At 36.8% G+C, this 26,424-nt stretch overlaps 2 protein-coding genes across 4 annotated transcripts; both read right to left on the minus strand.

Annotated features, from left to right (window-relative positions):
- Positions 1–1,768: 1,768 nt before the first annotated feature.
- LOC103868159 (putative cysteine-rich receptor-like protein kinase 39) lies at positions 1,769–10,106 on the minus strand. Its single transcript, XM_009146262.3, has 8 exons — positions 9,542–10,106; positions 3,561–4,106; positions 3,349–3,474; positions 3,091–3,224; positions 2,802–3,012; positions 2,487–2,724; positions 2,257–2,395; positions 1,769–2,178 (listed from the first exon to the last, which is right to left on the minus strand). Exons 1-8 carry the CDS (start codon positions 9,834–9,836, stop codon positions 1,897–1,899), a joined length of 1,971 nt encoding a protein of 656 aa, XP_009144510.1. The 5' UTR covers positions 9,837–10,106; the 3' UTR covers positions 1,769–1,896.
- Positions 10,107–12,341: 2,235 nt separating this feature from the next.
- Positions 12,342–25,152, minus strand: LOC103868157 (putative cysteine-rich receptor-like protein kinase 39). Of its 3 annotated transcripts, none has more exons than XM_009146259.2 (7): positions 24,280–25,152; positions 24,082–24,204; positions 23,866–23,999; positions 23,569–23,779; positions 22,408–22,645; positions 22,189–22,327; positions 12,342–21,540 (listed from the first exon to the last, which is right to left on the minus strand). In XM_009146259.2, the coding sequence occupies exons 1-7, from the start codon at positions 25,103–25,105 to the stop codon at positions 21,259–21,261; spliced, it is 1,953 nt and encodes a 650-aa protein (XP_009144507.1). In that variant the 5' UTR covers positions 25,106–25,152; the 3' UTR covers positions 12,342–21,258. The 3 variants fall into 3 exon arrangements, with proteins under 3 accessions (XP_009144507.1, XP_009144506.1, XP_033140911.1); XM_009146258.2 differs by having other exon boundaries at positions 24,076–24,204; XM_033285020.1 differs by lacking the exon at positions 24,082–24,204 and having other exon boundaries at positions 23,866–24,025; positions 24,267–25,152.
- Between the last annotated feature and the right edge of the window lie 1,272 nt (positions 25,153–26,424).

Here is a 26,424-nt window from a genome sequence, read left to right on the forward strand (position 1 = left end):
TTTTTTATATTGTTTGTGATCCATGTTTCTCCAAGCAAAAAGATTGCAACAAGTGATTAAACCACCATGAAAAATAACAACTTGATAAGGAAGAAAAAAGATGAAAGAAAAGAAGACAAGTACCAAAATTTACCTAATTCTGGATCTTAATTATCCTAAAAATAAACCAGATTCAAAATTAATATAAAACAGGTCAAAATTCAACATTAAATTAAGTTCGGTTTACACAAACCCAAACTTTCGTCAATAAATCTACTACAACATAAATTAAAAAGTCTTTCACCACATAAACAAAAAGTCTACCAACAATTTTAAATCGAATATAAAACTCTGCCGTAAGATAATAAGTCTAACATAAAAAATAAGTCTGTACATAAGAAAATAAATTGACCACAAAGTCTATTTTCTATTCAAATCGGACAAATAACTCTGCCGTAGAAACAAATCTAACGTTTCTAAGAAAGTCTGACACCACTTTAACAATAGATTTATTTTTCTATACAGAGTTTATAAACAGACTTATTATTCGATAGATTTATTTTTTTGAAAATACATCTGCCAACGATCAAATGTTAAGGGTACTTTGGTAATGTTTTTTTTGTTATAACTATGGACAAGGGCAATTTCGACCAGAAAAATATTCTAATAATTTTCATCTTTTTTACAGAATTTTAGACTATTGAACTAGATTCTAGGACCAAGTTGGGAGTGGGGTGAAACCCACCTCCAATAACCACTTTACTGTCGATTATATCTGATTCACAACAAGAGCACAATTCTTTGTTTTTCGTTTGGAATGTTTTCCAAGCAACATTACATGGTCTGCGGAGAAGACAACTCAAGAAGGCATGGAGAAATCCCAACTCCTCCATTACACATAATCATGATAAGCAAGTCAGAAACAGAGCATTGTCCATTAGAGGAATGAAGAATGAGAACTAAGAGACTTGCCTCTCCGGATAATTCTCCGCTCATAGCTAATCAGCCGCAACACCATTTAGAAATTTCATTTTAGTCATCAGATAATGAAATAAGAAGTCCCACTCGCTGAAGATGATGATTTTGAGTATGAATAAAATTTATATTAGTTTCAAAATAAAATTTTTTTAAGCTATGAATATTATGGTATATATGGAAAGGTCGGAATAATAAAGTGTTTAGTAATCTGGATATTGATCCAAAGGAAACACTTAAATTAGCAGAATTGGAATCAACACTTTGGGCTGAAGCACATGTACTCACTGATCAGAAGAGAGAGCATCAGGTACAGACCAACCATATTAACAACTTCAGGACAATGGTGTTTTATAGATGGTTCATGGAAAGATAAGGAACTATTTTCGGGACAAGGCTAGTATAGTACCTTACCGGGCTTTGATGGTTTATTAGGAGCAATGAATGTAAATGCATGTCTTTCACCTCTTCATTCGGAGGTGGAGGCTTTGATTTGAGCAAATGAATGTATGAAGAATTTAAGACAGTTTCATGTTACGTTTGCAACAAATTGTTCTCAATTGGTGAAGATAGTTTCGGAATCAGAAGAATGGCCAGTATTTGAAAGTTATCTGGAAGATATCAAGCTTTTACGAAGAAGTTTCTTCAACTCAGACATCGTTCATGTACTTCGGACGGAGAACCTACATGCGGATAGCTTTGCACGCAGTGATAGGAAACAACCGTCTTTCGTCGTTCACATGGATGCGGAATTACCGATTTGGTTTCCATAGTCAATCTGAATCTGTGAATGTCTTGTTGTCAAAAAAACAAAAGCTATGAAATGATAGTCCGTCGACACATCTCATAAATGAGGAAACAAAAGGGAGGCAATATCCGTTTTCAGGTGACATATACAGTATATATATCTTGAAACAACTTTTTGATTCACTATTTTATAACTCAACGAGAACTCAACTCCGTGAAGACATTGCTCATTGACATTGTACCGTCTTCAGATTGACATTGACTTCCCGTCATAGCAGGAGCTTTAGGTAAAGGAATGATCATTGTTTCACTGCCAAACCAAAGTATTACCGAGCTCATAGTTGGTCTCTTTGCTGCATTCTCTTGAACGCACAATAAACCAATCTGGATCAACTTAATGATCTCGTTTCTCGGTTCATCCATCAGTAAAGGATCAATTATAATCTCAGGCTTTCCTTCAACCCATCTCTTCCATGCCTGCACCAAAAAATATTTGTTTTACATACTGTACATAAAGGCTTGAAGATAACAGAAAAATGGAAGAAGAAAGCTTACAAAAGCTGCAAGTCCTTCTCCTTCAAAGCTATTGTTTCTTTCCCCACTTATCATCTCTAGAAGCATAACACCGAAGCTATATACATCAGACTTAGCTGAGATTTGCCCGTGATTCAGGTATTCAGGAGCCATATATCCACTACATATATGCAAATTAATTCATGAATATTTAATCCAAAATTGTCTAAATATCCATATATTTATATGTGTGCTGATTGATATGCTCTTACCGGGTTCCAGCTATTCGTCTTGTTTCAGCACGAGTCTCATCAGCATCGAACAACCTCGCGGTCCCAAAGTCTGCAACTTTAGGGTTCATCTCTGTATCTAACAGGATGTTGCTTGCTTTCAAGTCTCGGTGAATAATCGTCAGCTGAGAATCTTCATGAAGATAAAGAAGACCTCGAGCAATGCCTTCTATAATTCGGAATCTCACATCCCATGTAAGAAGTGAACGTCTCTCTTCATCTGCACAGTTTAAAGAAACATTTTTTATAAAAGTTTCTAAGACTAAACAAAATGGCAGCTTTCTTTCGAATTCTCACCAAAGATAAAGTGGTCAAGACTTGAATTATGGACAAGCTCGTAGATAAGAATTTCTTCATCTCCTTCACTACAGAACCCCAGAAGCTTAACCAGATTCCTATGTTGGAGTCTTGTCAAAAGTGAAACCTCATTCTTAAACTCTGTATCTCCTTGTCCTGAACCTTTAGTTAATCTCTTCACCGCTATCTCTTGCCCGTTTGGTAATATCCCCTGAAACCGGTTTTCAAAATTTATTACCTATACAATATTAAGATCAATCATTCATTATTACAAAAATGTTATTTATACCTTATGTACAGTACCAAATCCACCTTGGCCAAGCTTATTTTCAGACGAGAAGTCATCGGTGGCTGTCATGATCATATTTAGATTAAACCGTAGCATAAATTGACCATCAGCCTCAGAGTACTCTGCACTGCCAACTAAAAGAAAAAAACAACAATAAGTCTTTCTCTCTTGTCTCAGTATTATAAAAATTTATTGGTCCACTATTGTTTATAAATAAAAATCTAATCACAAAGAACTTATGAATCAAGGTACACTTACTATTATATCCGTTGTTTGATCTTCTCCTCCCAGCAAAGAACTTTATGAGACCGATAAATACCAGAATATTGATCAAAGTAAGAACCACAAATATCGCTATGATAACCCAAGACCTTGTGCTTCTTCCTGAAAATTACAAACTCTTTTTAGTCTGTAAACTTACATATCATACTTTTACAAATTTTAGCAGTGCTTGAACTTATTTGAAATACCTTTCTTGTCGGTTGCAGAGCTCTCCTTTTCCTGAGCCGGAGGTCTTGGAGGCGCAGGAACTCTAGTAACATTACCAAAAGCGCCATGGAATGTATAAAAATCCCACCTGAAAAAACAGCTCGGACGATTGACCTCGCCTCCTTGTCTTCCCCAAAACTGGTTTTTATATAACGTCACGCATTCTCTTAAACATGTCTTGCAATCTTTAGAAGTTATGTCCGGTGTACACTGCATCAGCATGTACACATTCGGAAATTCGGTAAACTCGGCTTTTACGGCACCAAAGTACTTTATTACCGAGGAAGTTTCAGCATCTGTGGCAGCCTCGACAGTCCCGTTAACCATTCCATCCCACTCTTGTTCGAAAATGGTCATGTTGTTAGATGCTTCGATACTAAGTGGACTTGGGTATATAATAGCGGGTCTAAGCTCGAGTTTTCCGAAAGTTGAGGAGTTTGAGGTACGTACAAGACAAGAAACATTGTCTTCAACGTCTTTGTCCCACGTGAACGAATCCATGCGGTTCAGACAGTTAGTTTGTATACCCCGTGTAACGGCCCGGTTCCTGGCCCAAAAATTTTCATAAAAGAATGGGCTTCTCTACGGCCCATTTCACAAAAAACCTAGGGTTCCCTTCACCCTTTCCTTTATAAAGAGATGCAGCCCATTCTTTTCTCTCATTTTCTGAAACTTGAGCGAAGCTCTGCAGAGATTTAGAGAGACTTGGAAACCCTAGCCGTCAAGCTTCTCTTTTCCCTCTTCCCTCTTCTTCTCTCACGCCTCTCTTTCTCTCCTCTCTCCCTCCTCCTCGCCGGTGCCATGTGGTGATGGTGGTGGTGGTTGCAGCCGTGGTGGTGGTGACCAGATCTCGTCTCTCTCTTGTTTAGTTGTTCCAGATCTGTTCAGATCTCTTCATCCTTGTTTCCAGATCCAGATCTAGGCTAAGGTGGAGTGTTTCGAACCCAACCTTCTTTCATGGTTCTGTATACTCCTATATGTTGGAGTTAGGTTTGCTTAGACCCTGTTTGGGAGTTAGGTTGATAGTACATGGTATTGCTAGGATGATAGATGAATGGATCATGATGCATAAGAACCCTCATACTGATAAATGGGACTTGATGAACTGAATTGAATTGTTGTGGTAATGGTTGATTGGTAGTTGATACTTGTATGTTTGGTTGTGATGTCCCATGTGTTGTTGTGATTGAAGTTAGGATGCTAGAGAGAAATAAATGCTAGGATGATAGGTGAGCAGTGATTATAAAAGTTATTGAAGTAGAACTTGAATGCGATGTGTATTGTGTGTGACACCGATAACGGGTGGCGTCTAGTGATTGAGTCCAAGTACAAGTATGAATGAAAAGGGGAGTAATTGGGAATGAGAAGGGTTAAGTGGAAACGATAAGGAAGTGAAAGGATAAGTAAAAGTATGAAAGAATGATGTTAAGGTTAAGCATGGGTGGGAAAGCATATAGAGAGTCTAAGGAAAGTAGGTGGGGTAAGTAGTCCACGCTAGGTATCCATAGGAGATGTGGCGAATCCACATGAATATGGAAGCACCCATAGGAGATGTGGCCAATCCACATGAATATGGGGTAGAAGCCTAGTGGGGGGCTACCCACTGAGGAAAAGTATGTGTGGCAGCAGTTCACGCTAGGTATCCATAGGAGATGTGGCGAATCCACATGAATATGGAAGCACCCATAGGAGATGTGGCGAATCCACATGAATATGGGGTAGAAGCCTAGTTGGGACTACCCACTGATGAAAAGAACGTGTGCCAACCGCGAGAGGCGGGATATAAAAACGTGCATCATGGTCGGGTAACGGGGAGTTAAAGGTGTCATAGGATCGAGTTGGACTGGTAAGATGAGTCGGTTAAGTCTAGGGTTTGACCTGTGTGGCAATGAGTGAGATCATTGTATTGATTGATCACTAGGTTGTTAGAAATGAATGGAAGTTAATGTGGAAATTACAGATGACGATAGGAAATGATAAAATGCATTAACTGATTGTAGTGGCTAGTCGGTCCTAGTTCCCGCATAGAGTAGTATAGAGTGTCATGCGGGCAGGCTGGTCTAGAGCCACTTCACTGAGTAACTTGTTGCTCACCCCTCCATTTCCATTTTTTCCTGTGCGCAGGACTGTAAGTAGAAGTATATGGATGTGGGTGTGACGGTATTTCAAAGAAGGTTATGCGCTCGTCTCTCGGGACCAGTAACGGGATACGTAGGGTTGTCTAAATGAGTAGACACGTGTCCATAACGCCCCTTCGATAACCCCGGTCGGACGCCGGGGGATCGGGCTGTTACAATTGGTATCAGAGCGGGTTAAGATCCCTTAGTTCTGTCCTAAGGGATCGGCATTTCCGACGTTTAAAAAAAAAAAAAAAAAAAAAAAAGAAAAGAGAGAATTGTTTTAACTAAAAGAAAAGAGTGTGTGAAAAGTTTTGATTTTTCTGAAAGTTGTGATTTTTCTGAAAGTTATGAACGATTTCAAAACCACCCACTATATCTATACTTCTATTATGGTTCTGATCGGATGTCTACTTGAAGGATGTCTTCGACAACCAGTATCGACCAGAGTGACAATTACGGGTATCGTGGACCTGCATGGTGGAACCCGAACTACACTCGGACTCAGCGCATCATAAAGAGAAAGGTGGTACCCCATCGGTGACGTCCATTGATGAAGTTCCATCGCCAGACACATGAGTTGGAGTGGTTGGAGGAAAGCCAGAGATGGAAACCCGACTAATGTAACTACCGAGAGCGTGAAGGTTGTGGCGGATATCATGAGTTTAGAGGAACATTAGAGGTGCAGTGAAACAAGTTGAGGCCATAGGTCAATGAAAGTATTTCCCGAAGAATGACATATATCTAATGGAGGGTTAGTTCTAGGATATCTGCCCGAGAGACATGATTGTAAGGGAATACAATAAAGATATAACCCCTGAGGAGATTGTCAGGCACTCTCTAAGGGGGGCGAGAACTGATTCACAGCTTCCTGAAGGAAATGAGAACCGATCTGAAGAATAGTTGTAACGTGCAAGATTACTGGGATCATGAACTAATCTAAAAGGGTGCAGAGCTATTGTTTGGTGTAAGAAGATCATAGGCTAACCAAGCATCACATACTCAGAGCCCAAGGAGAACTTGCGACATCGTCATTAACACAAGGCGGTTTCGTTGTGACAAGAGTGGAAGTGCGAGAAGAACCACACTAGGTGATAATGGATGGGAGCGTACTACCAGTATAACCAGTACAACTAGTAGGGCTATGATAGGAGGTTCGTTCATCAAGGAAAACATGGCCAGACCGAAGGACTCAGAGGACGAGGATATGTTCGGTGTGGAGTAGCTCGTTAAGTTTCATGAGATGAAGTGCTCGCTAAGTTAATCAACGGAGATGTGGTTGGGTACCACACAACGGTGAAGGAAGAGATCATGGGACAAGTTTATCGGTCGCAATGGCCATTGTAGTGGGCAGCAAACAGATTTATCCGGATTCGAAGAGGAACTGCCAAGAGGGTTTTAATGGAGCTTTGCAACTAAGACTTGTTAGTTGAGAATAGTGGGATGTGAGGCCGTATATGATTGATGCAAGAGTTTTATGTGTCAAAATGGAAATGGAATATGATAACAATATATTTTTGTTGTTGGGTCGCCAAGGACATGGCAATCAACCTATGTGATGTACATGTGTGTGGAGCTTAGAGAGGAAGTTGGTTAATGGATCAGATATTAGTTGAATCCATGCAAGACATTAGCTATGACTCAAGCAAATGGATATCCCCTATGAGGATTGTATGAACAACCATGTTGAATCCCTTATGTAGGACCAAAGTGGGGGAGATCAGAATCTCGAGCCTGAGATGATCCAAGAAACCGCTTAGCAGATATAATTGTTGATGATGAGCTGCTGTACGAAAGGATAGAAGAGGTACATGACCATCAGAGAATTACGTCGACAAGAGTGGTGGTGATGTGGAAATGCATATGAGATGAAAACAATCTAGGGATGAGAACGCTGATGGAGAATCGATTTGGGAATTAAGAGGACGTTGGATCTCCGTGAGGAATATGGAACCTGGTCTGTTGCATGAACCATTAGATTTCAAAGGACGAGTTGTTTACCCATTCGGGTTCAGGATGTTAGAGTTGGAGTATCGACATATAGAATTCGGGGACGAATTCCATTCAAGTGGGGGAGAATTGTAACGGCCCGGTTCCTGGCCCAAAAATTTTCATAAAAGAATGGGCTTCTCTACGGCCCATTTCACAAAAAACCTAGGGTTCCCTTCACCCTTTCCTTTATAAAGAGATGCAGCCCATTCTTTTCTCTCATTTTCTGAAACTTGAGCGAAGCTCTGCAGAGATTTAGAGAGACTTGGAAACCCTAGCCGTCAAGCTTCTCTTTTCCCTCTTCCCTCTTCTTCTCTCACGCCTCTCTTTCTCTCCTCTCTCCCTCCTCCTCGCCGGTGCCATGTGGTGATGGTGGTGGTGGTTGCAGCCGTGGTGGTGGTGACCAGATCTCGTCTCTCTCTTGTTTAGTTGTTCCAGATCTGTTCAGATCTCTTCATCCTTGTTTCCAGATCCAGATCTAGGCTAAGGTGGAGTGTTTCGAACCCAACCTTCTTTCATGGTTCTGTATACTCCTATATGTTGGAGTTAGGTTTGCTTAGACCCTGTTTGGGAGTTAGGTTGATAGTACATGGTATTGCTAGGATGATAGATGAATGGATCATGATGCATAAGAACCCTCATACTGATAAATGGGACTTGATGAACTGAATTGAATTGTTGTGGTAATGGTTGATTGGTAGTTGATACTTGTATGTTTGGTTGTGATGTCCCATGTGTTGTTGTGATTGAAGTTAGGATGCTAGAGAGAAATAAATGCTAGGATGATAGGTGAGCAGTGATTATAAAAGTTATTGAAGTAGAACTTGAATGCGATGTGTATTGTGTGTGACACCGATAACGGGTGGCGTCTAGTGATTGAGTCCAAGTACAAGTATGAATGAAAAGGGGAGTAATTGGGAATGAGAAGGGTTAAGTGGAAACGATAAGGAAGTGAAAGGATAAGTAAAAGTATGAAAGAATGATGTTAAGGTTAAGCATGGGTGGGAAAGCATATAGAGAGTCTAAGGAAAGTAGGTGGGGTAAGTAGTCCACGCTAGGTATCCATAGGAGATGTGGCGAATCCACATGAATATGGAAGCACCCATAGGAGATGTGGCCAATCCACATGAATATGGGGTAGAAGCCTAGTGGGGGGCTACCCACTGAGGAAAAGTATGTGTGGCAGCAGTTCACGCTAGGTATCCATAGGAGATGTGGCGAATCCACATGAATATGGAAGCACCCATAGGAGATGTGGCGAATCCACATGAATATGGGGTAGAAGCCTAGTTGGGACTACCCACTGATGAAAAGAACGTGTGCCAACCGCGAGAGGCGGGATATAAAAACGTGCATCATGGTCGGGTAACGGGGAGTTAAAGGTGTCATAGGATCGAGTTGGACTGGTAAGATGAGTCGGTTAAGTCTAGGGTTTGACCTGTGTGGCAATGAGTGAGATCATTGTATTGATTGATCACTAGGTTGTTAGAAATGAATGGAAGTTAATGTGGAAATTACAGATGACGATAGGAAATGATAAAATGCATTAACTGATTGTAGTGGCTAGTCGGTCCTAGTTCCCGCATAGAGTAGTATAGAGTGTCATGCGGGCAGGCTGGTCTAGAGCCACTTCACTGAGTAACTTGTTGCTCACCCCTCCATTTCCATTTTTTCCTGTGCGCAGGACTGTAAGTAGAAGTATATGGATGTGGGTGTGACGGTATTTCAAAGAAGGTTATGCGCTCGTCTCTCGGGACCAGTAACGGGATACGTAGGGTTGTCTAAATGAGTAGACACGTGTCCATAACGCCCCTTCGATAACCCCGGTCGGACGCCGGGGGATCGGGCTGTTACACCCCGAGTCGCGCTTTGGACGCAGTTGGAACAAGCTTGTTGGTCATAGCCTCTTTGGCAGAGGACAAGAGCGTAAACTCTGTTGGGACTGTTGCCGAGTGAAGCGTTGTAGAATCCACCGTTAGCAATGACTTTATCAGCAAGGGTAGAGAATATATCGTCCCGGTTCTGAAGGAAGGTGCTGTTTGCATTGAAAAAGCTTCCGGCACACCCGACGGCGCTAACGACTTGGAGGTTTTGAAGGACAAGAAGAAGAACAGACAATAACAAGATCATCAACGCACAGCATTTCCCCATTTTTTTTAGTAATTACATCAACTTTTATTTTTCTTGTATTTTCGTGATTGCCAGGAAGTTATCGATTATTAGAGCCCCGATATATTTATATAGATGACATGAGAAAACGTGTAATGCTCGACTTCCTAAGAGCATCACCAACCAACTTGTGAGTTTATTAAAGTGAGTTTCTAATCTTTTAAATAACAATATTTAACATAGTACATTAAATAATTTTTAAATTAACTATTTAGTAAAGGACATATGACACTGGACTTTTTATGAGTCAAATATAAATAGTTGTGTATTTTTTAATTATTATTAATATTTTTGTCCTAGTCAAGAAAATGTTCATCATTGGTGGTCCTTGGCGGCTTTAACAAATATGATTTTGTATGGTTTGTAGGGTCAGTTGCAAGCCTGCAATCATCTAATGGGTCAATAATATACATATGGATATGAATTGCAGTTAGAAACATTACTACGCAATTCTGATCCTATGTTAATTATCTTCTTAATCAATTAGCTTCTTGTTTCATGTTCAGTAACGTTCATGATTAGACCAAAACTAAGTTTGTTTATTATTAATATGCAACTGTAGTATAGGTACCGTTGTCATTGTGTAATAGAAGGCAAACTTCCTCACAGTGGATGAATCCCTTAATTTATAATCATGTCCGCGAGGTGAATCGTCATAATTTAACTATAGAAATTGATGCAGCGGCGTGGATTGTATTTCTTTTTCAGCTTTGGCTTTAGTTTTCCTTTATTATTCTTGTTTTAGATAAAGTTGAAGGTTAGGATCAAGACTTTTGGATAGAATATTAGGTCATAATCTTTAATGACTTAGGATTTTTCCTATGCCTATATATATAGTGATCTTTAAATTTTGTAAAGAGACAAATTATTATTGATTTTATAAAATGAAACTTTGCTTTCATATATTGTTTACGGCTAGATCATAGGTAGGTGATCTCAACGTATTGAATTTCATAGGTTCTTTTGGGCATTCTTAGACTAAAAATTTGTTCCTACAACTATCGGTTACTCTATCAGTTGGTATCAAAATCAGTCCATTTGATTTCTCAATCAAACAATCGATCATGAGACCACACAAGACAATGACAAACAAACAGCAGGAAGAAGTTTGTCGGATGTTTGAAGCGTTTACAACAGGTATGCAAGCAGCGTTACAAGCCGCGGTTAAAAACATCCTTACAACGGTGCTTCAACAGCAACAAGAGTGCGACCAACGGGATGCCCCTGCTGTGAATCAACGCCAATCACCCTCAGCAACACAACGATCAACATATTGAATCAAACAACAAGGAGATACTGGACAACGTGTTCGCAGATCAAGGCATTGAGCAACATTGACATCGTGGTGTTCACTAAAACGATTGTTACCATGCTCAGGGCGAAGAGATCGACAACCGTTTCAACCCTCCAAATTGTTGGGAATCTAGTTTCCACTCGGATATTCCCGAATTGCATGGTACATTAAGCCTGGAAGACTTTACCGATTGGCTAAATACGGTCGAAGAGATTCTCATGTTCTGACAAGTTCCCGATGACATGCAAGTCCCTCTTGTCGCAACACGCTTCAAAGGACGAGCTATGGGTTGGCGGCAACAACTCAAATAATCACGCAGACAGCATAACAAGCCGCGTATCAACTCGTGGGCTTGTTTAACAAAGCACATGCGTCGAGCATTCCTCCCATACAACTACGAACATACCCTTTACAAAAAAAATCAAAATTTACAACAAGGTACACAAGATGTTGAGGAATACACAACAGAGTTTCTACATGACTTCTAGGATGACGTTAGGTGAGACCGAGAAGCAACTGATCTCACGATTTATCGGGGGGGGGGGGGGGTGTTACACTCTCAGTTACTAGTCGCACTAGAACAGTTCATTCCCACTTCGGAGTCAGAAGCATACCAACGTGCGGTCTCCTTAGATCTCCAACTATAACCGTCTTGGACATCTTCCTCTCGTTCTCGTTTTCAACCTTCAGCAACGACAATTAATTCAACGCAACAAACGGACAGCACTACTCAACGTGCGATCCTCGCAAAAACATGAACCATTAGCGACACAATAGCTTCATCACGACCAGCACGTATGAATGTTCTACATTGCTTCTCTTGTAGTGAATGTGGTCACATACAAACTGTGTGTCCTAAACTAACTTGTGTACCTAGACAACTTACCAGGAAGTCTTCTCAGGTATTTTCGAGAATTTTTTTTAACAAAGAAAAGTTGGAAGACTTCCAGAGAAATCTCTTAAAACACACATAAAGTCAATTGCAAAACTAACCTCTATATTGACCAGAAGACTTCCATATAAGTCTTCTACGACCATAAGACTTACACAGAAGTCTTCTGGCGAACAGATCTTGAAAAAAAAAGAGTAAAAGACCTATTTACCCACCAGAAGTATCGTATAGTAACAAATCCACACAATCTTTCATGCTTGTCTTAATTACACACATTTTATGTATATGAACTTATTTACCCTTATTTTCAATGATCGAAACCCAAATCTACAAAATGTTTTAGATGAGAACTAAAACCGACACTGAGCCGGTTTAGAAAGGTTTACTATTTCTCAATTTGAGTTTTAACCTGTTTTTTTAACCAATTAGTATTAGACCAGTTAATACACTTTTAAACCTAGTTTTAAATTAAATTAACTCAATTTAATCAGATTAAATTTCAAAAATACCAAACCATAATTAACAATGTCTTCCGTAACCCGACCCGATCTCCATCTTCTTCACCGACCATATCAATATGAAAATAAAAAACTAATATGTCAACTCCAGTCCTTAATTAAATCTGTCTTCTGAAACGTCTTGGTTGGGTGAAACAGAGGATTTGACATGGAGTCCATTTTTCCGATGAGCACTGGTTATGATCAATCGCTACATAAACAGAAGAAGAAACAACCGTCACCACCACCGTCTCAATCGTCGGTTCAGTTACGGAAATTAGAGAAGAAACAACATATATACTCCACCAACATCATTCAACCTCTAAGAGAACTCCGGATTAGCGCCGCTGCAGATACATAGCATCCCCACCTCCTCGCAGCAGAGGTATAGCCGTACGCTTGTGAAAAAGGCTCTGCAACATTCAAATTGCTGATTTTTTTATATAATTTTCCTCCTGTTTGGTTAATTAATTTCATGTATACAATTTCATTTAATAAAGGTGGTTGTTAAAAAATGGCGATGATGAGAGGAAGAAGAACATGAAATTGGGTCATTTATGAATTGAATTTTAGTTTGGTTTGGTTTGGTTTGGTTTTATTCGGATTTGGTTCTCTTTGGATTTGGGTTATTAATTTAGTTTGGTATTCAGTTATGATGTAAACCAAGAAAACCAACGGTTATGTGGATTTGGGTTTTGATCTTTGAAAATGGGGGTAAATAAGTTTATATACTTAAAATGTGTGCAATTAGGACGAACATGAAAGATAGTGTGGATTGGTTACTATATGATGCTTCTGGTGGAGAAATAGGTCATTAAGTCATTTCCCAAAAAAAGAAATCAACTTCGTACTTTCAACAAATTAGATTACTTGATTAGCTTTTCCTATCACACATAACTTCACCACGAAACAGACCCGCTTGTTAATGACCAAGAATCATGAGTTTGAACCTTACAAAGTTTAGGATCATAATCTTGAGTTTTTTTTGATGAATATAGAGAGAAAGTGAAAGAGATGTAGTTTCAAATTGCACTTGGATGCATTAAGAGCTTCAAATTGGTTGTTCATGGTGGATTGGTGGCAATTAAAATATTGTAAATACCTGATGAAGACGATGATGTTAGAGTAAAACACTCATTTCAAAAAAAAAAAAAGTAATGGTATTTTCGTAAATAATCCAAAATTCTGGAGTAAAATTAGCAAATGAAAGTTCCAAAAAAATCATGGGTTAGTTTTGTGTTTGACTTTTTGTTTTGAGTCATATTTGAAAAAAGCCCATTTACATATGATAATTTATATACATATGATAATTTATATTATGGTATTTTATCTCTTAATTATAGTATCATGTGTATACTATATTTTAAAAAAGAAAAAACATAAACAGTATTTAGAACAATTTAATCATGAAAATATATGTATAAAAATGAAATATATTGTTACATTTTTACTATATTTGGATGATTTCTCATTAGAAACATTTAAATTATATAAAATACTAATAAAATAAACTAATATTTTTATTAACTTGTTTAGTGTTACAGTTATAATAAATTTTATCTAAGATATAAATTATTTTGCTTACAATTTTTAATTATGGTAATTACCATATAGTTATTTTTTATATTTGAATATTTACAACTGAAATTTGTGTCATAATTTTATTAAGCCATGTTATAATTAGATAGAATATATGTCACCATTTTTAATAGGCCTTTTCACCATTTTTAATAGGTCCTGTAAATAGGTCCTGTCAGTTTTTTTAGAATGATTGTGGTAAAAATACCTAAAAAGTCAATTTTCAAATAAAATTCATGGGATTGTTTTCATTTGAAGTGCAATCAATCTAGATAAATGTTTCAAGTTAAATGTCTTAGCTAAGAAATTAGTACATGTGGTATATCGAAGCTAGTTGTTCGGATGATTTTGATAATGTAAGGTTAGTTTATTGCCAATAATGTAAACTAACTGTTGTATATTATGTATATTATTTTTTCCGTTAACAACATGTATTATAGTACGTAAAGATTTGTGTGTTTTGTCATAATGTATATGTCTAAAAACTATGGACTGTTTTTTTTTTCTTGTAAACCATGAGGTGTCTAGGCTTTCGCCCCAAATGAATTCTCCATATCCGAGATCGGCCGATGCTAATATCGATGATGTGGCGTAAACTATCCTAAGGATACAATAGAGCCTACTCCAAACATGCTTAACTGCAGAGTTCTGATGAAACTTATACTAAGCATACTTAACTGTAGAGTTTTATTAAAAAAGTGCAACACAAAGACTTTCCGAAAGATTATCTGTTATAGTACTATTCTCTCGTCCAAGCACATGTTTAACTGCAGAGTTATGATGTGATACATGCATTAGTGCTTTAGAAAAAAATGTATATTTTATGTCATAGTTGCATGCATTCTAGAGGAAGCACCATCGACTTCACCGGACAAAAAACAAAGCAATAGGAAGCATCTTGTTACTTTCATGGAATACCAAAAAAAAAGAAAGACTAAGACCTTTTCTGAGTTTATATTTCATATTTTATATATTTATATTAGTTTGTCCTTCAACACCATGCAATATAGTAATTAAATTTTTTACGTTTTGTCATAATGTATATGTCCACCACAAACAATGGGCTGTTTAGAAAAAGAATGTATATTATATGTCTAGTTGCATGCATTCTAAAGGAAGCACCATGGATTCACCAGTCCAAAACAAAGCAATAGGAAGCACCTTTTTACTTTTATGGAAAACCAAAAAAAAAAAAGACTAAGACTTCTTCTGAGTTTATATTTCATATTTTATATATTTATATTAGTTTTGCGTTTTAGTTTCTACTTTTATGGATCAGAAATTGAAACTTAAGAAGAAGATACCCAATATTAATCGAAATTTCTATTGCAGCTTCGTTGACCATGTTTTCTACGACTTAAGTTGTGGTCCATTCCAACTTATCTTGAGTCATCTGGGTGGGTTTAACAAGCCATTCCTGCCAATTTTGTTGAAAAGATTTGTGGATATTTCAGTTAAGGTAGCAAGGGATCGCCCGCAGATAAAAGAAGTAAACAAAGCTTAAACCAAGCCAATACCTCACGAATCTCTATCTTTACATCTAGTCATCCTCTTCCCCAATCCTTAACTATGACTACACTGAATTTTTTTGTCTACCAATTTTCGAACATCTTTTGAATTTATTCTATGTGTATTGATGTACCTCAAATTTGTTAGTGCAAGATGACACTACAATAATACTGCTGAAACTAAACCAAAAGACAAAACAATTACAAGCAACACACTATGATTTATTAGAATTTCCTTTAAACAATATATTACAAAACCTTGTTTATTCAGCTTTACACGTCTAGTGTTAATATCCTAACACACGATACTGAAAGAATCTTAAGCTACCCGCTTATGTCTCTCTTCCATCAATTATTTCAGCCACTGCTTCAGCACGACCCAAAACACTTCCAGGAGCTTTTCTCTCTATATAATATCAGCCTCTGTGTCTCTGTCTCTCTACATACGACCCATATCTATCTTATATTATTCACCACGTTCCTGAAACCCTAGTTTCCAAGGCAACATGGATATGAACATATTCCATAACATTAAATGCAACTTTCCATTTCTTGTAATGCACTTATTCCTCTTCCTTTAAGTCCTAAACTTGCTCCTCAAGTTTATTCATCTTTCCTTATTTCCAAGATACTCTTTTGCTCTACAAATCTACACGATTTCAGCTCAGCACCCTGACTCCACATGGTCTTCACCACTCACCACGACGTCTACTTTAGCAACTACGTCAGTGAGTACTTCAGGGTAGACATCTTAAATCTTCAATCTCCCCCTTTTAGCTTTGTGTGACGATCAAGCATAACAATCTTCTGATTTATCAACCACGTTGCAACCATGTTCCTCACCTGGAAACTTCCACACCAAATGTGTTTTTCTTCCCCACGAGATGTGTACCACACCATGCTTTTCTCCCCCATGAGATATGCATACTCTGGACCAGAACATCACCATTCTCCCCCTGCTTGATTGCATACTAAGCTAAAACACAGATGCTTAGATGTCAAGTCTTACAGACCCATCCGTCCGTTTCTTCATGTATAATCATAACACAGCCCCTGCTGCAGCGGAATAACAAGTATTGCATCACGATCTAACGCACATGTCGAACTACCCTTCCACCAGCTTCTGTTGAGGACCTTGCTTCTGTCATGTGTCGTCTTCTTGACCATGAGCCCTTCCCCATCCACACCGAGTGCACTATGCACTCGTTGTTATTTTCTTGGAGTGATTTCACTATCACCCTCCTGAAGATCATCTCACATCACTTCCTGACGAACTTCGATCTCCTTCCCTTTTGTCCCACAAGCAACCTCGTTTCCTGGCTCCATGCTTGATGCTTCTTGATCAACCTCAAGATCACTTTTAACAGAGCTGCACCCTTCTTATGACGTCTCTTCCTTGACCTCATCAAGTAAGTCACTCTTGGCTAAGAGCACCTCTTCAACCTTCTTTGATTTAATGAGCGTCTTCTTCACCTTCTTGGCCATTTTTTTGCTCTTCTCACGAGCAAAAAAGTTCACCTTCTTGTGTCCAACCTTCCCACATAACCAACAACACATCTGATTTTGCTTCTTGCTTGGCCTGCATAGTTGCTGATGCACCGATCAGTCTCCTTCCTTGTACCAGCTCCACAACCATGCTTCAGAACCTCCTATCTGACCTTCATGTTGTTGCACTGATGTACTACTTTCAGCTTGTTACTCATAGCTACGCGCTGTAGAACTTCCTGTCTTACTCCTTATCGTACTTCATGACAAACTTCTTCGGCTCCACTTTTTGATGTGCTTCCCTGCACGAAGTGTGACAGCCCCTTGTGATGTACGTCAGTACTCTCAGCTCCTCGGTATCCCAGTTCCCAATTCGCCTTGGCTGGTTGTCCCATCGAGAGTATATTATCCAAGTCCGCTGTTGAGCATCCTAATCTGTTTGCGATTGTCGGCCAAATCACGTTCCAGCATCCTTGCTCTTTCTCATTCATCAATAGCAACCTCTCTCAGTTTGCTAACCTCCTGCTCCAGAGACATTCTTCTCTTTCATAGCCGCATATTCTTCATTGGCTTCTTTTAGCATCTATATTAGCTTATGAGTCATATCCTCCCGTCTCAGTTCTGATCTTTGAGATTCAACCACTTGTTGTACATGACGTGATACTCCTCATCGTCTGACCAACATTTGAATCTGATTCCTCCTTGTGTGCACCAAATGCAACAAGATTTCTCACCACCTTTCCATTTTCTTCAGATTCTGAATCATAAGACGACTCCAATGAAACTCCTTTTCTCTTTTTTTGAGTTTGGACATTCACGCTGTGTGTCCAACACCTCTACACTCAGGGCACTTGAGTTCCCTTTGTTGTTCAACATGACAGCCAGTCCTCACATGACCAACTCCTTAACACTCGTAGCACTTGAGACCTTCTCTTCTTCTGAACTGTCGTGACCACCTCCTTGGCGACCATACTGATTCCTCCCACCAGAGGGATTCATCCTCTTACCAATATTCCTAGAAAACATACCCATTGCATCTTCAAAATGCAAAGATCTATCTCCATCTTTGTCAGCAACAAGCGATGTACTCCTTTATGCACCAGCTGACGTAGAGACTGAACTACTGTCTGTCTCCATCTCTTATGCCTTCAGCATTCCCACAAGCTTATCAAACTTGAGCTCATCCGTGTTTGTAGTCATCTGCAGAACCGCCTTGTGAGCTCCAAACTTCGTTGGAAGACAGCGTAGTAACTTCTTTAACAGCTTTTTCTCCTTGTACTTCTTCCCAAGTACACATGCTTCATGCGCCATAGCACTGAGTTTGGCACTGAAGCTTGCCATAGAATCATTGTTAGAGCACCTAAGATTCTCAAACTGCGACCGAAGATGATCGAGACGTGTCATCTTGACACTCTCATCTCCTTCAAATGAATTCAGATGTCCCACGCCTCTTTAGCTGAAGTACTCCCCTGAATCAGCTAGAACTGTTATGCTTAAACCGCTCCAAAAATCACCGACAATGCCTTTGCATTAAACTTAGGTGCATTGCGTTCTGCCTCTGACCAATCCTCTTTTGGCTTAGGCTTCTTCTCATCTCCTGTGACTATGGTAGGCTCCTCCCAACAAATTTCTACAGCTGTCCACACATATTCATTGATTCCTCGAATTATCTGCTTCATGCAAGCCTTCCAATGACCATACTGGTCTGCGTTCAACATGATTTCCTTCTGCATCAAAACAATCGTGACCATCTTCACCTTCAGGATTACACCGATAACTTAGGTGCCCCACTCTGATACCACTTGTAGGTGCAAGATGACACTACAGTATATTACTGGAGAAAGTAAACCAAGAGACAAAATAACTACAAGCAACACTTATGCTTGTATTAGAAATCTCATGAAACAATCTATTACAAGACCTTGTTTATTCAGCTTTTACACGTCTAGTGGTAATGTCCTAACACACGCTACTGAAGAATTCCTAATCTACCCAACCATGTCTCTCTTTCGTCAAGTACTTCGGCAACTGATTCAGCACGACCCAAGAACACTTCCAAGAGCTTATCTCTCTCTATAAGATCAGCCTCGGTGTCTCTGTGTCTATACAGACGACCTCATAAGTATCTTATAGTTATTCTCCACGTTCTTGAAACCCTAGTCTCCAAGGCAACATGTATGGACATCTTCCATAACAATAAGTGCAACTTTCTTTTTCTTAGAATGCACTTATTCCTCTTTCTTTAAGTCATAAACTTACTCCTCAAGTTTATTCCTCTTTCCTTATCTCCAAGATACTCTCTTGCTCTCCAAATCTATACGGCTCCAGCTCAGCACCTTGACTCGTCTGCTTCAGCAACTACGTCAGCGACTACTTTAGAGCGGACATCTTACATCTTCAATCTCGCTTTTCTCGTTGGATTTTTTCTCCAGTAGCTGGCGGCGTCTGTGGAAAAAGTTGTATTCCTTAATCACTTAAGTTGTAAGCACAACAATGTACTTTTTTGTCAGCCACAACAATGTAATTGTAACAGTTAATGTGTCAATCACACCTAAGTATTTCAAGAACAAAAGAATGCAAATTCATAATTAATCTAAGTCAAAGATGGATTTCTGAAGTAATAAAACAGAAAATAAGCAAATGAACTCAATCTCGATCAATTACTAAAAAAATAAATAAGCTTTAATTAATATTTAAAAATAGACTTATGGAGTTTCACAATTGATTAGGTGATCTAATGGTCATCTAGGATGTTAGTCAAACATTCAAATGTAAATCCTTAAGTCTAGAAACAAACAATTAGATTAACCCACTTCCTAATTTTAATCCTTATACTAATCATACAATTAACATCAATTCTCACTGGGTAAGCACATTCAAGTATGCATTAATAACTAGTCCATGCAACCACAAATCATATTAAGCATTAACTAGATCTGAATCTGCTCGGGTTACATTTTCAATTTTCTTAAAATAATTATATTAGATATAATACACCCGTAGAACATGTGTTGATTCATAAGGAAATGATAATTAATAGATAGATCCAAAAATGATGATTCATAAAGATGTATTAGATTTTGATCTAAGTTTAGAAAGCACGAGTTTATTTTTGAAATAAAATAAATTCTTTTAATATAAATTCTATATAAGATATTTTATAGGGTTGAGTACATTTACCCGAATACATTGAAACGTACCAAACTTAAAAAAAAAATCAAGTTTAAGATGAATTTCATAAATAACTGAGCATATCCTATATCTTTGGAACCAAAAAAATAGAAACCGAACTGAGAACCAAATGAATACATAAATTTTTAAAATATAAATTATATACCTATTAAACATAACTAAACCATTGTAAATTTTATACTATTAGTAGAACTATATGTGGTAATGATCACGTCATGTGTAAAAATGTGAATAATATGTCCTAAATTCATGGAAATTTATTGTTAGGGTAATTATATAGTAGATTATGGGAGAATAAGAAATGAGTTCATTTAAATTATGTAAAATATTTATATAGTTAGAAAAATATAAGGTAAGACCAAAAAATAGTTAAGTCTAATGAAATGGTCCAATAACCTTGTTTAAGTAGATTTTTTGAGAATCCTTCCCTTTTAATAGTTAAGTCTAATGAAATGGTCCAAAAAATATTTATTCTAAACATAGATAAGTTGTTAAGTAGTATAAAAATTTTAGTACATTTTTAGTATGTTTACTTAGTCCATGTTTAGAATAAATATTTATTCTTTGTGATTTGATTCAAAATTCGAAATGAATAAATATTAAATAACCGCTCTTGTATTTGGTAAAATACCATACTGACCCATTAGTGTGGAGTAAAGTATAATTAATTTGGTCAATTTTATTGTTAGCTTAAATGTAGTTAAATCCCAAAAACCAAAAGAATATTCTACTATTAATGAATGTTTTATTCTCTGTTAATATTATTGATATTATATAAAAGAAGACATGTAATCAACTTCGTATGCATTATAGTTATTAACATACATCCTTTGTACAGCTTTATAGAACCTACGATTGTATTTCCTCACACTTTTTACTACGCTCATTCTCAATCAATACAATTACAATACATGGTATTAACCTAAAAACACCATCGCTTGATTAATAAAATTATAACTCAACGTGAACTCAACTTTGTGAAGACACTGCTCATTGACATTGTACCATCTTCAGATTGAGATTCATTCCTTGTGAAAGCAAGATCCTTAGGTAAAGGGATGCTAATAGTCTCACGGCTGAGCCAAATTATTAAAGACCTCATGGTTGGTCTCTTTGTTGCATTCTCATGAACACACAACAAACCAATCTGGATCAACTTAATAATCTCGTTACTCGGCTTCTCTACCAAGAATGGATCAATTATAATCTCAGGCCTTCCTTCATCCCATCTCTTCCATGCCTAAACCAAAATATGTATTTATATATACAGTAGAACATCTATAAATTAATAATGTTAGAATTTTTAAATTTTATTAATTTATAAAGATTTTAATTTACAAACTTTCATTATTTAGATTTCTTATTTTAAGATATATTTATTTTATGATAAAAAAAATTTGATTTTAGTGTATAAACATTAATTATTATTTATTGAAACTTGACATTTATATTAATTTTATTTTAGTATTTGGTGTATATAATATATATTGCATAGAACTTAAATTGGGTTTCAGATATAATATTATTAAATTTCATCAAAAATATAATAAATGTTAAAAAAATATAAAGATAATTTCATTGTGAATATATGATAAAAAAATATAATAATAGGTTCTTACTTATATGAAATATGTATACACAATTTAAAATTTTAATGGGACCATATATTTACATAGAATTTTTTGAAAAATTATTATCTTATTATATTACCGATTTGTGTTAAATTTTGAACTGTTCAAAGTTGAAACCGATGAAATTTATTAATTTATAAAGATTATTAATTTATCGAATATTAATTTATAGAGGTTCTACTGTATATTCTTACTTCGACAAGGGTTTGAAGATACGAAAGTAAAGACGAAGAAGAATGATATGTAAAGAAACTTACAAAAGCTGCAATTCCTTCTCCTTCAAAGCTATTGTTTCTTTTACCACATATCATCTCTAGAAGCATAACACCGAAGCTATATACATCAGATTTAACTGAGATTTGCCCGTAACTCAGGTATTCGGGAGCCATATATCCACTACATATATGCAAATAATAACGTTAATTGATGGTGCGCACATATTAATGTGTCTTTAAAGTTCATTAATATGTTTTTACCGAGTTCCAGCTATTCGTTTTGTTTCAGCTCGAGTCTCATTAGTGTCGAACAACCTAGCCGTCCCAAAATCTGCAACTTTAGGATTCATCTCTGCATCTAAAAGGATGTTGCTTGCCTTCAAATCTCGGTGAATAATCTTCAGCTGAGAGTCTTCATGGAGATAAACAAGACCTCGAGCAACACCTTCTATAATTTTGAATCTCACCTCCCATGTAAGAAGCGAACGCTTCTCTTCATCTGCAGATTTGAAATATAGTTTTTATTGTTAATAAGATCTTTTGTTGGAAACGGCTTCACACCTCTCTTAAAGTCCTCTTTAACTAAATATCGGCTCAGTCTCACTCATCCTGGTAAAAAAGAAAAAACTTAAAACAAAATTAAATAAAGCCAACTTAAATATCTATAAATAAATAAAAAAGGCATATCATTACAAAAAGGGCAATTATCAATAATAGCACCTTTGAAGTTTATGTCTCAAAAATATCACTAGAAGGAGAAAGTCACAAAAATGACATTCATTAAAGGGTAAAATATCCCTAATACCCTTGGTTTAAAATTAAATAAACAAACAAAAATAAATAAAAATAAATAAAATAAAAATAAAAAAATGAAAAAAATAATTTTTTTTATAGTTTCAGATTATATGTTTTCAGATTCGAAATTTTTATAATTTTTTTTTTCGAAATTTTTTTTTTATTTTTTTTTTCAAATTTTCTTTTTATAATTTAAAAATACTATTTGAAACTGTTTTTAAAATTTTTATTTTTTTTAGTATTTTTTTTTTATAAAATTTTAAACCCTAATTCCAAAACTCCACCCCTTAACTCTAAACTCTAAGGTTTGGATTAATTAACCCAAGGGGTATAAATGTATATTTACCTCTTTAATAAAACGTATTTTTGTGATTTTGAGCCTTGAGTGCTACTTTGGGAACATAAACTTGGTTTGGTGCTATCTTAGTCTTTTTCTATTACAAAAACGAATTTACAGTTTTCCAACACAGATTCCAAGAAGACCTAATTTCTACGAGCGGCTTGATACATTTTCAAAGGATATGTTGGAAGCTTTCGTATGATCCTACACCCTAGTTTCCTTAATATTGCCGAGATTCACTCATCAAATTTGAGATTCTAAAATGCAGCTGAGTTTCGATGTCTCACCGAAGATAAAGTGGTCAAGACTTGAGTTGGGGACAAACTCGTAGACAAGAATCTCTTCATCTCTTTCATGACAGAAACCAAGAAGCTTAACCAAATTCTTATGTTGGAGTCTTGTCAAGAGTGAAACCTCATTCTTAAACTCCATGCATCCTTCTTCTGAACCTCTGGTTAATCTTTTCACTGCTATCTCTCTCCCGTTTAGTAATATCCCCTGAACCCGGTTTTTAAGACTTGTTAGTCATTCAAGACAAACATCTAAATATATAATTAATTCATTAGGAAACATATTGTTACTACCTTATAGACCGTACCAAATCCACCTTGGCCTAGCTTGTTTTCAGACGAAAATTCATCGGTTGCCATTAAGATCATACCAAGATCAAACCGTAGCATATATTGACAGTCCGAATCGGAGTACTCTGCTCTACCAACTAAAAAAAGAAATAAGTCGTACCCTCTCCATGTAAGGTTGATTGATGCAAGAAACAAGGTAAACAAGGTACATACCCTTACCATATATTCCCTTGTTGAATTTTCTCCTCCGAACATAGAATTTTATGAGACCAATAAAGACCAAAAGAGTAATGAAAGCAGGCACAGTTATCGCGATAATTCCACCCAACCTAATGCCTTTTCCTGAAAATTATAACCATTCTTGTTCTTATCCCTCTTATCATTTTAAGTGACAATGCTCGAACTCATTTGTTTTACCTTTCTTGTCATTTTCAGGTGGCTGAACTCGAGGAGGTGCATGAAATATTGTTACATTATCAAAGGCACCATGGAAACGATATAGATCCCACCTGAAAAGACAGCTCGGGCGACTAACCGAGCCTCCTTGTCTTCCCCAAAACTGTGTTTTAAAATAAGCCACGCAGTTTTCCAAACATATCATGCACTCTCGAGAAGTTATGTCGGGCGTGCATTGCATCAACATGTATACATTTGGAAACTCCGTGAACTCGGCCTTTACAGCACCAATGTACTGAAGTAGCGAGGAAGTATTAGCTTCCGTGGCAACCTGGATAGTCCGATTGACCGTTGCTTCCCACTGCTTACTGAAAAGGGTCGTGTTCTTGGATGGTTCGATACTATCTGGACTTGGGTGAATGACGGCAGGTCGAAGCTCGAGGTTCTGGAAAGTTGTGTGGTTTGAGGAACGTACAAGACAAGAAACTTGGTCATCTACATCGTCATTGTTCCACTGGAACGAATCCATGCGATTTGGACAGCTCGTTTGTATATTCTGTGTTACTTTTTGGACACAACTAATACAAGCTTGCTCGTCGCCTCTTGTGCAGAATACAAGAGCGTGAACTCTATTGGGATTTTGGCCGAGTGAATCGTTGTATAATCTACCGTTGGCAACGACTTTTGAAGCAAGAGTAGAGAAGAGATTGTGACGATTCTGAGCGTAAGTGCTGTTAACGTTGAATAAGCTTCCGGCACACCCGACGGCATGAACAAGTTCGAGGTTTTGAAGGACACGAAGAAGAAAAGAAGCGAGGAAGATCATCAAAGCAAAGCATTTCCTCATTTTTAGAAATGATTAAACAAAAATTTTTTTCCCTTAATAACTTTGTACTACTTCGTTATGTTATATTATTTATATATGTGAGCAAAACCAATGACTAAGAAAATGTGTATTAGTTAAATAACTAGGTCTTGACCAATCTTTTTGTGTATTGACTGACCGTAAATAAAACGTTCATGTTTGACGGGATTTGAATGTATACAATAATTAGGAGGGATTACTAATAGGTTCAATTAGGCGTCTTACTTTGATGTGAGGCATAATTTTGAAAAACTACTCAATTTGCAGAGATTATTAATAGGTTTATGAACTGACTAATTCTGATTACGTTTTGATTATTGAAAAATCTTCGGCTGACTCACATATGTCCTAAACCCTAAATCCGAACTCTAAACCAATTATTCCCGTTTACTCATATTGATAGGGTTGCAAAATATCCCCTCCGTTTCAAATTACTTGTTGTTGTAGGGTAAAATTTGTGTTTTAAAATAATTGTCGTTTTATAATTTCAATGTAAAATTTATTTATTTTATATTTTAATATATTTTTTAATTGGTTGAAATGTGGTTAGAATGTATTGGTAATGATGTTTCTATCTAGTAAATATACAAAATTAAATGTTTTCTTAATCTGTGCGTCGAATCTGTGCGTCGAAGTCCAAACGGATAATTCGAAACGGAGGAATATGAATTTATTCATCAAATTTCATTGTAGGAGACATTATCTCTATCAATTTAGAGCATTCCGATAGGAAGGTCGTTATTGTCTAAGTAAATGTTTTTAAATCTAAATGTAGAAGATAGCGTTTGAACTTTTCATTTCATTCATACCTTTCAAGTGACGTGAGAAACGAGAAAAAGTTGGCTAAAAAGGCTGGAATTTCATTATTGTTTCTAAGCTAATGTAAGCCGTTGTTGACCAAAACATAGTACAACAAGTTTTTCATACTTGGCAAAATATATCAAAACCGAAATTTGGATTTTTTTTGCTATCAATAATTTATAGATTATATATTGTTAAATACTCCGTTCTTACAAAAAGATAGAAATTTTTAAGAATATATAAATCATAAAAGTCTATATTTATATATTCTTTAATCACAAAATTACAAAATTTAACTTTTAATCAAATTTATAAAATTACTATTGGTTTAACTAAAAATGATAATCACATAAAATAATATAATTATAATAAAACGTAATGTACATAAAAACATAAAAGTATATTATCATAAAATCGACAGAGTAAAATTTAACGTTCAGAGAGAGAGAAACTGAAAGAGGATTCCCGGCCGACGGCGAGGCTCCTTTAGCCACCGTCGG

The sequence above is a fragment of the Brassica rapa genome, chromosome A02 (genome assembly GCF_000309985.2).
Source record: "Brassica rapa cultivar Chiifu-401-42 chromosome A02, CAAS_Brap_v3.01, whole genome shotgun sequence".
Lineage (NCBI taxonomy): Eukaryota > Viridiplantae > Streptophyta > Magnoliopsida > Brassicales > Brassicaceae > Brassica > Brassica rapa.

Excerpts from the sequence above, each read along its gene's own strand:
- LOC103868157 (XM_009146258.2), bottom strand. The coding sequence starts at position 25,105 with ATGAGGAAATGCTTTGCTTTGATGATCTTCCTCGCTTCTTTTCTTCTT. Across the intron at positions 24,000-24,075 it reads CAAGGGAATATATGGTAAGG|TTGGTAGAGCAGAGTACTCC; the intron begins GTATGTACCTTG and ends TTCTTTTTTTAG. Across the intron at positions 21,541-22,188 it reads GAGAAGGAATTGCAGCTTTT|GCATGGAAGAGATGGGATGA; the intron begins GTAAGTTTCTTT and ends ATTTTGGTTTAG.
- LOC103868159 (XM_009146262.3), bottom strand. The coding sequence starts at position 9,836 with ATGGGGAAATGCTGTGCGTTGATGATCTTGTTATTGTCTGTTCTTCTT. Across the intron at positions 4,107-9,541 it reads CGTCCAAAGCGCGACTCGGG|GTATACAAACTAACTGTCTG; the intron begins GTGTAACAGCCC and ends CCGTTACACGGG. Across the intron at positions 3,013-3,090 it reads GATTTGGTACTGTACATAAG|GGGATATTACCAAACGGGCA; the intron begins GTATAAATAACA and ends AACCGGTTTCAG.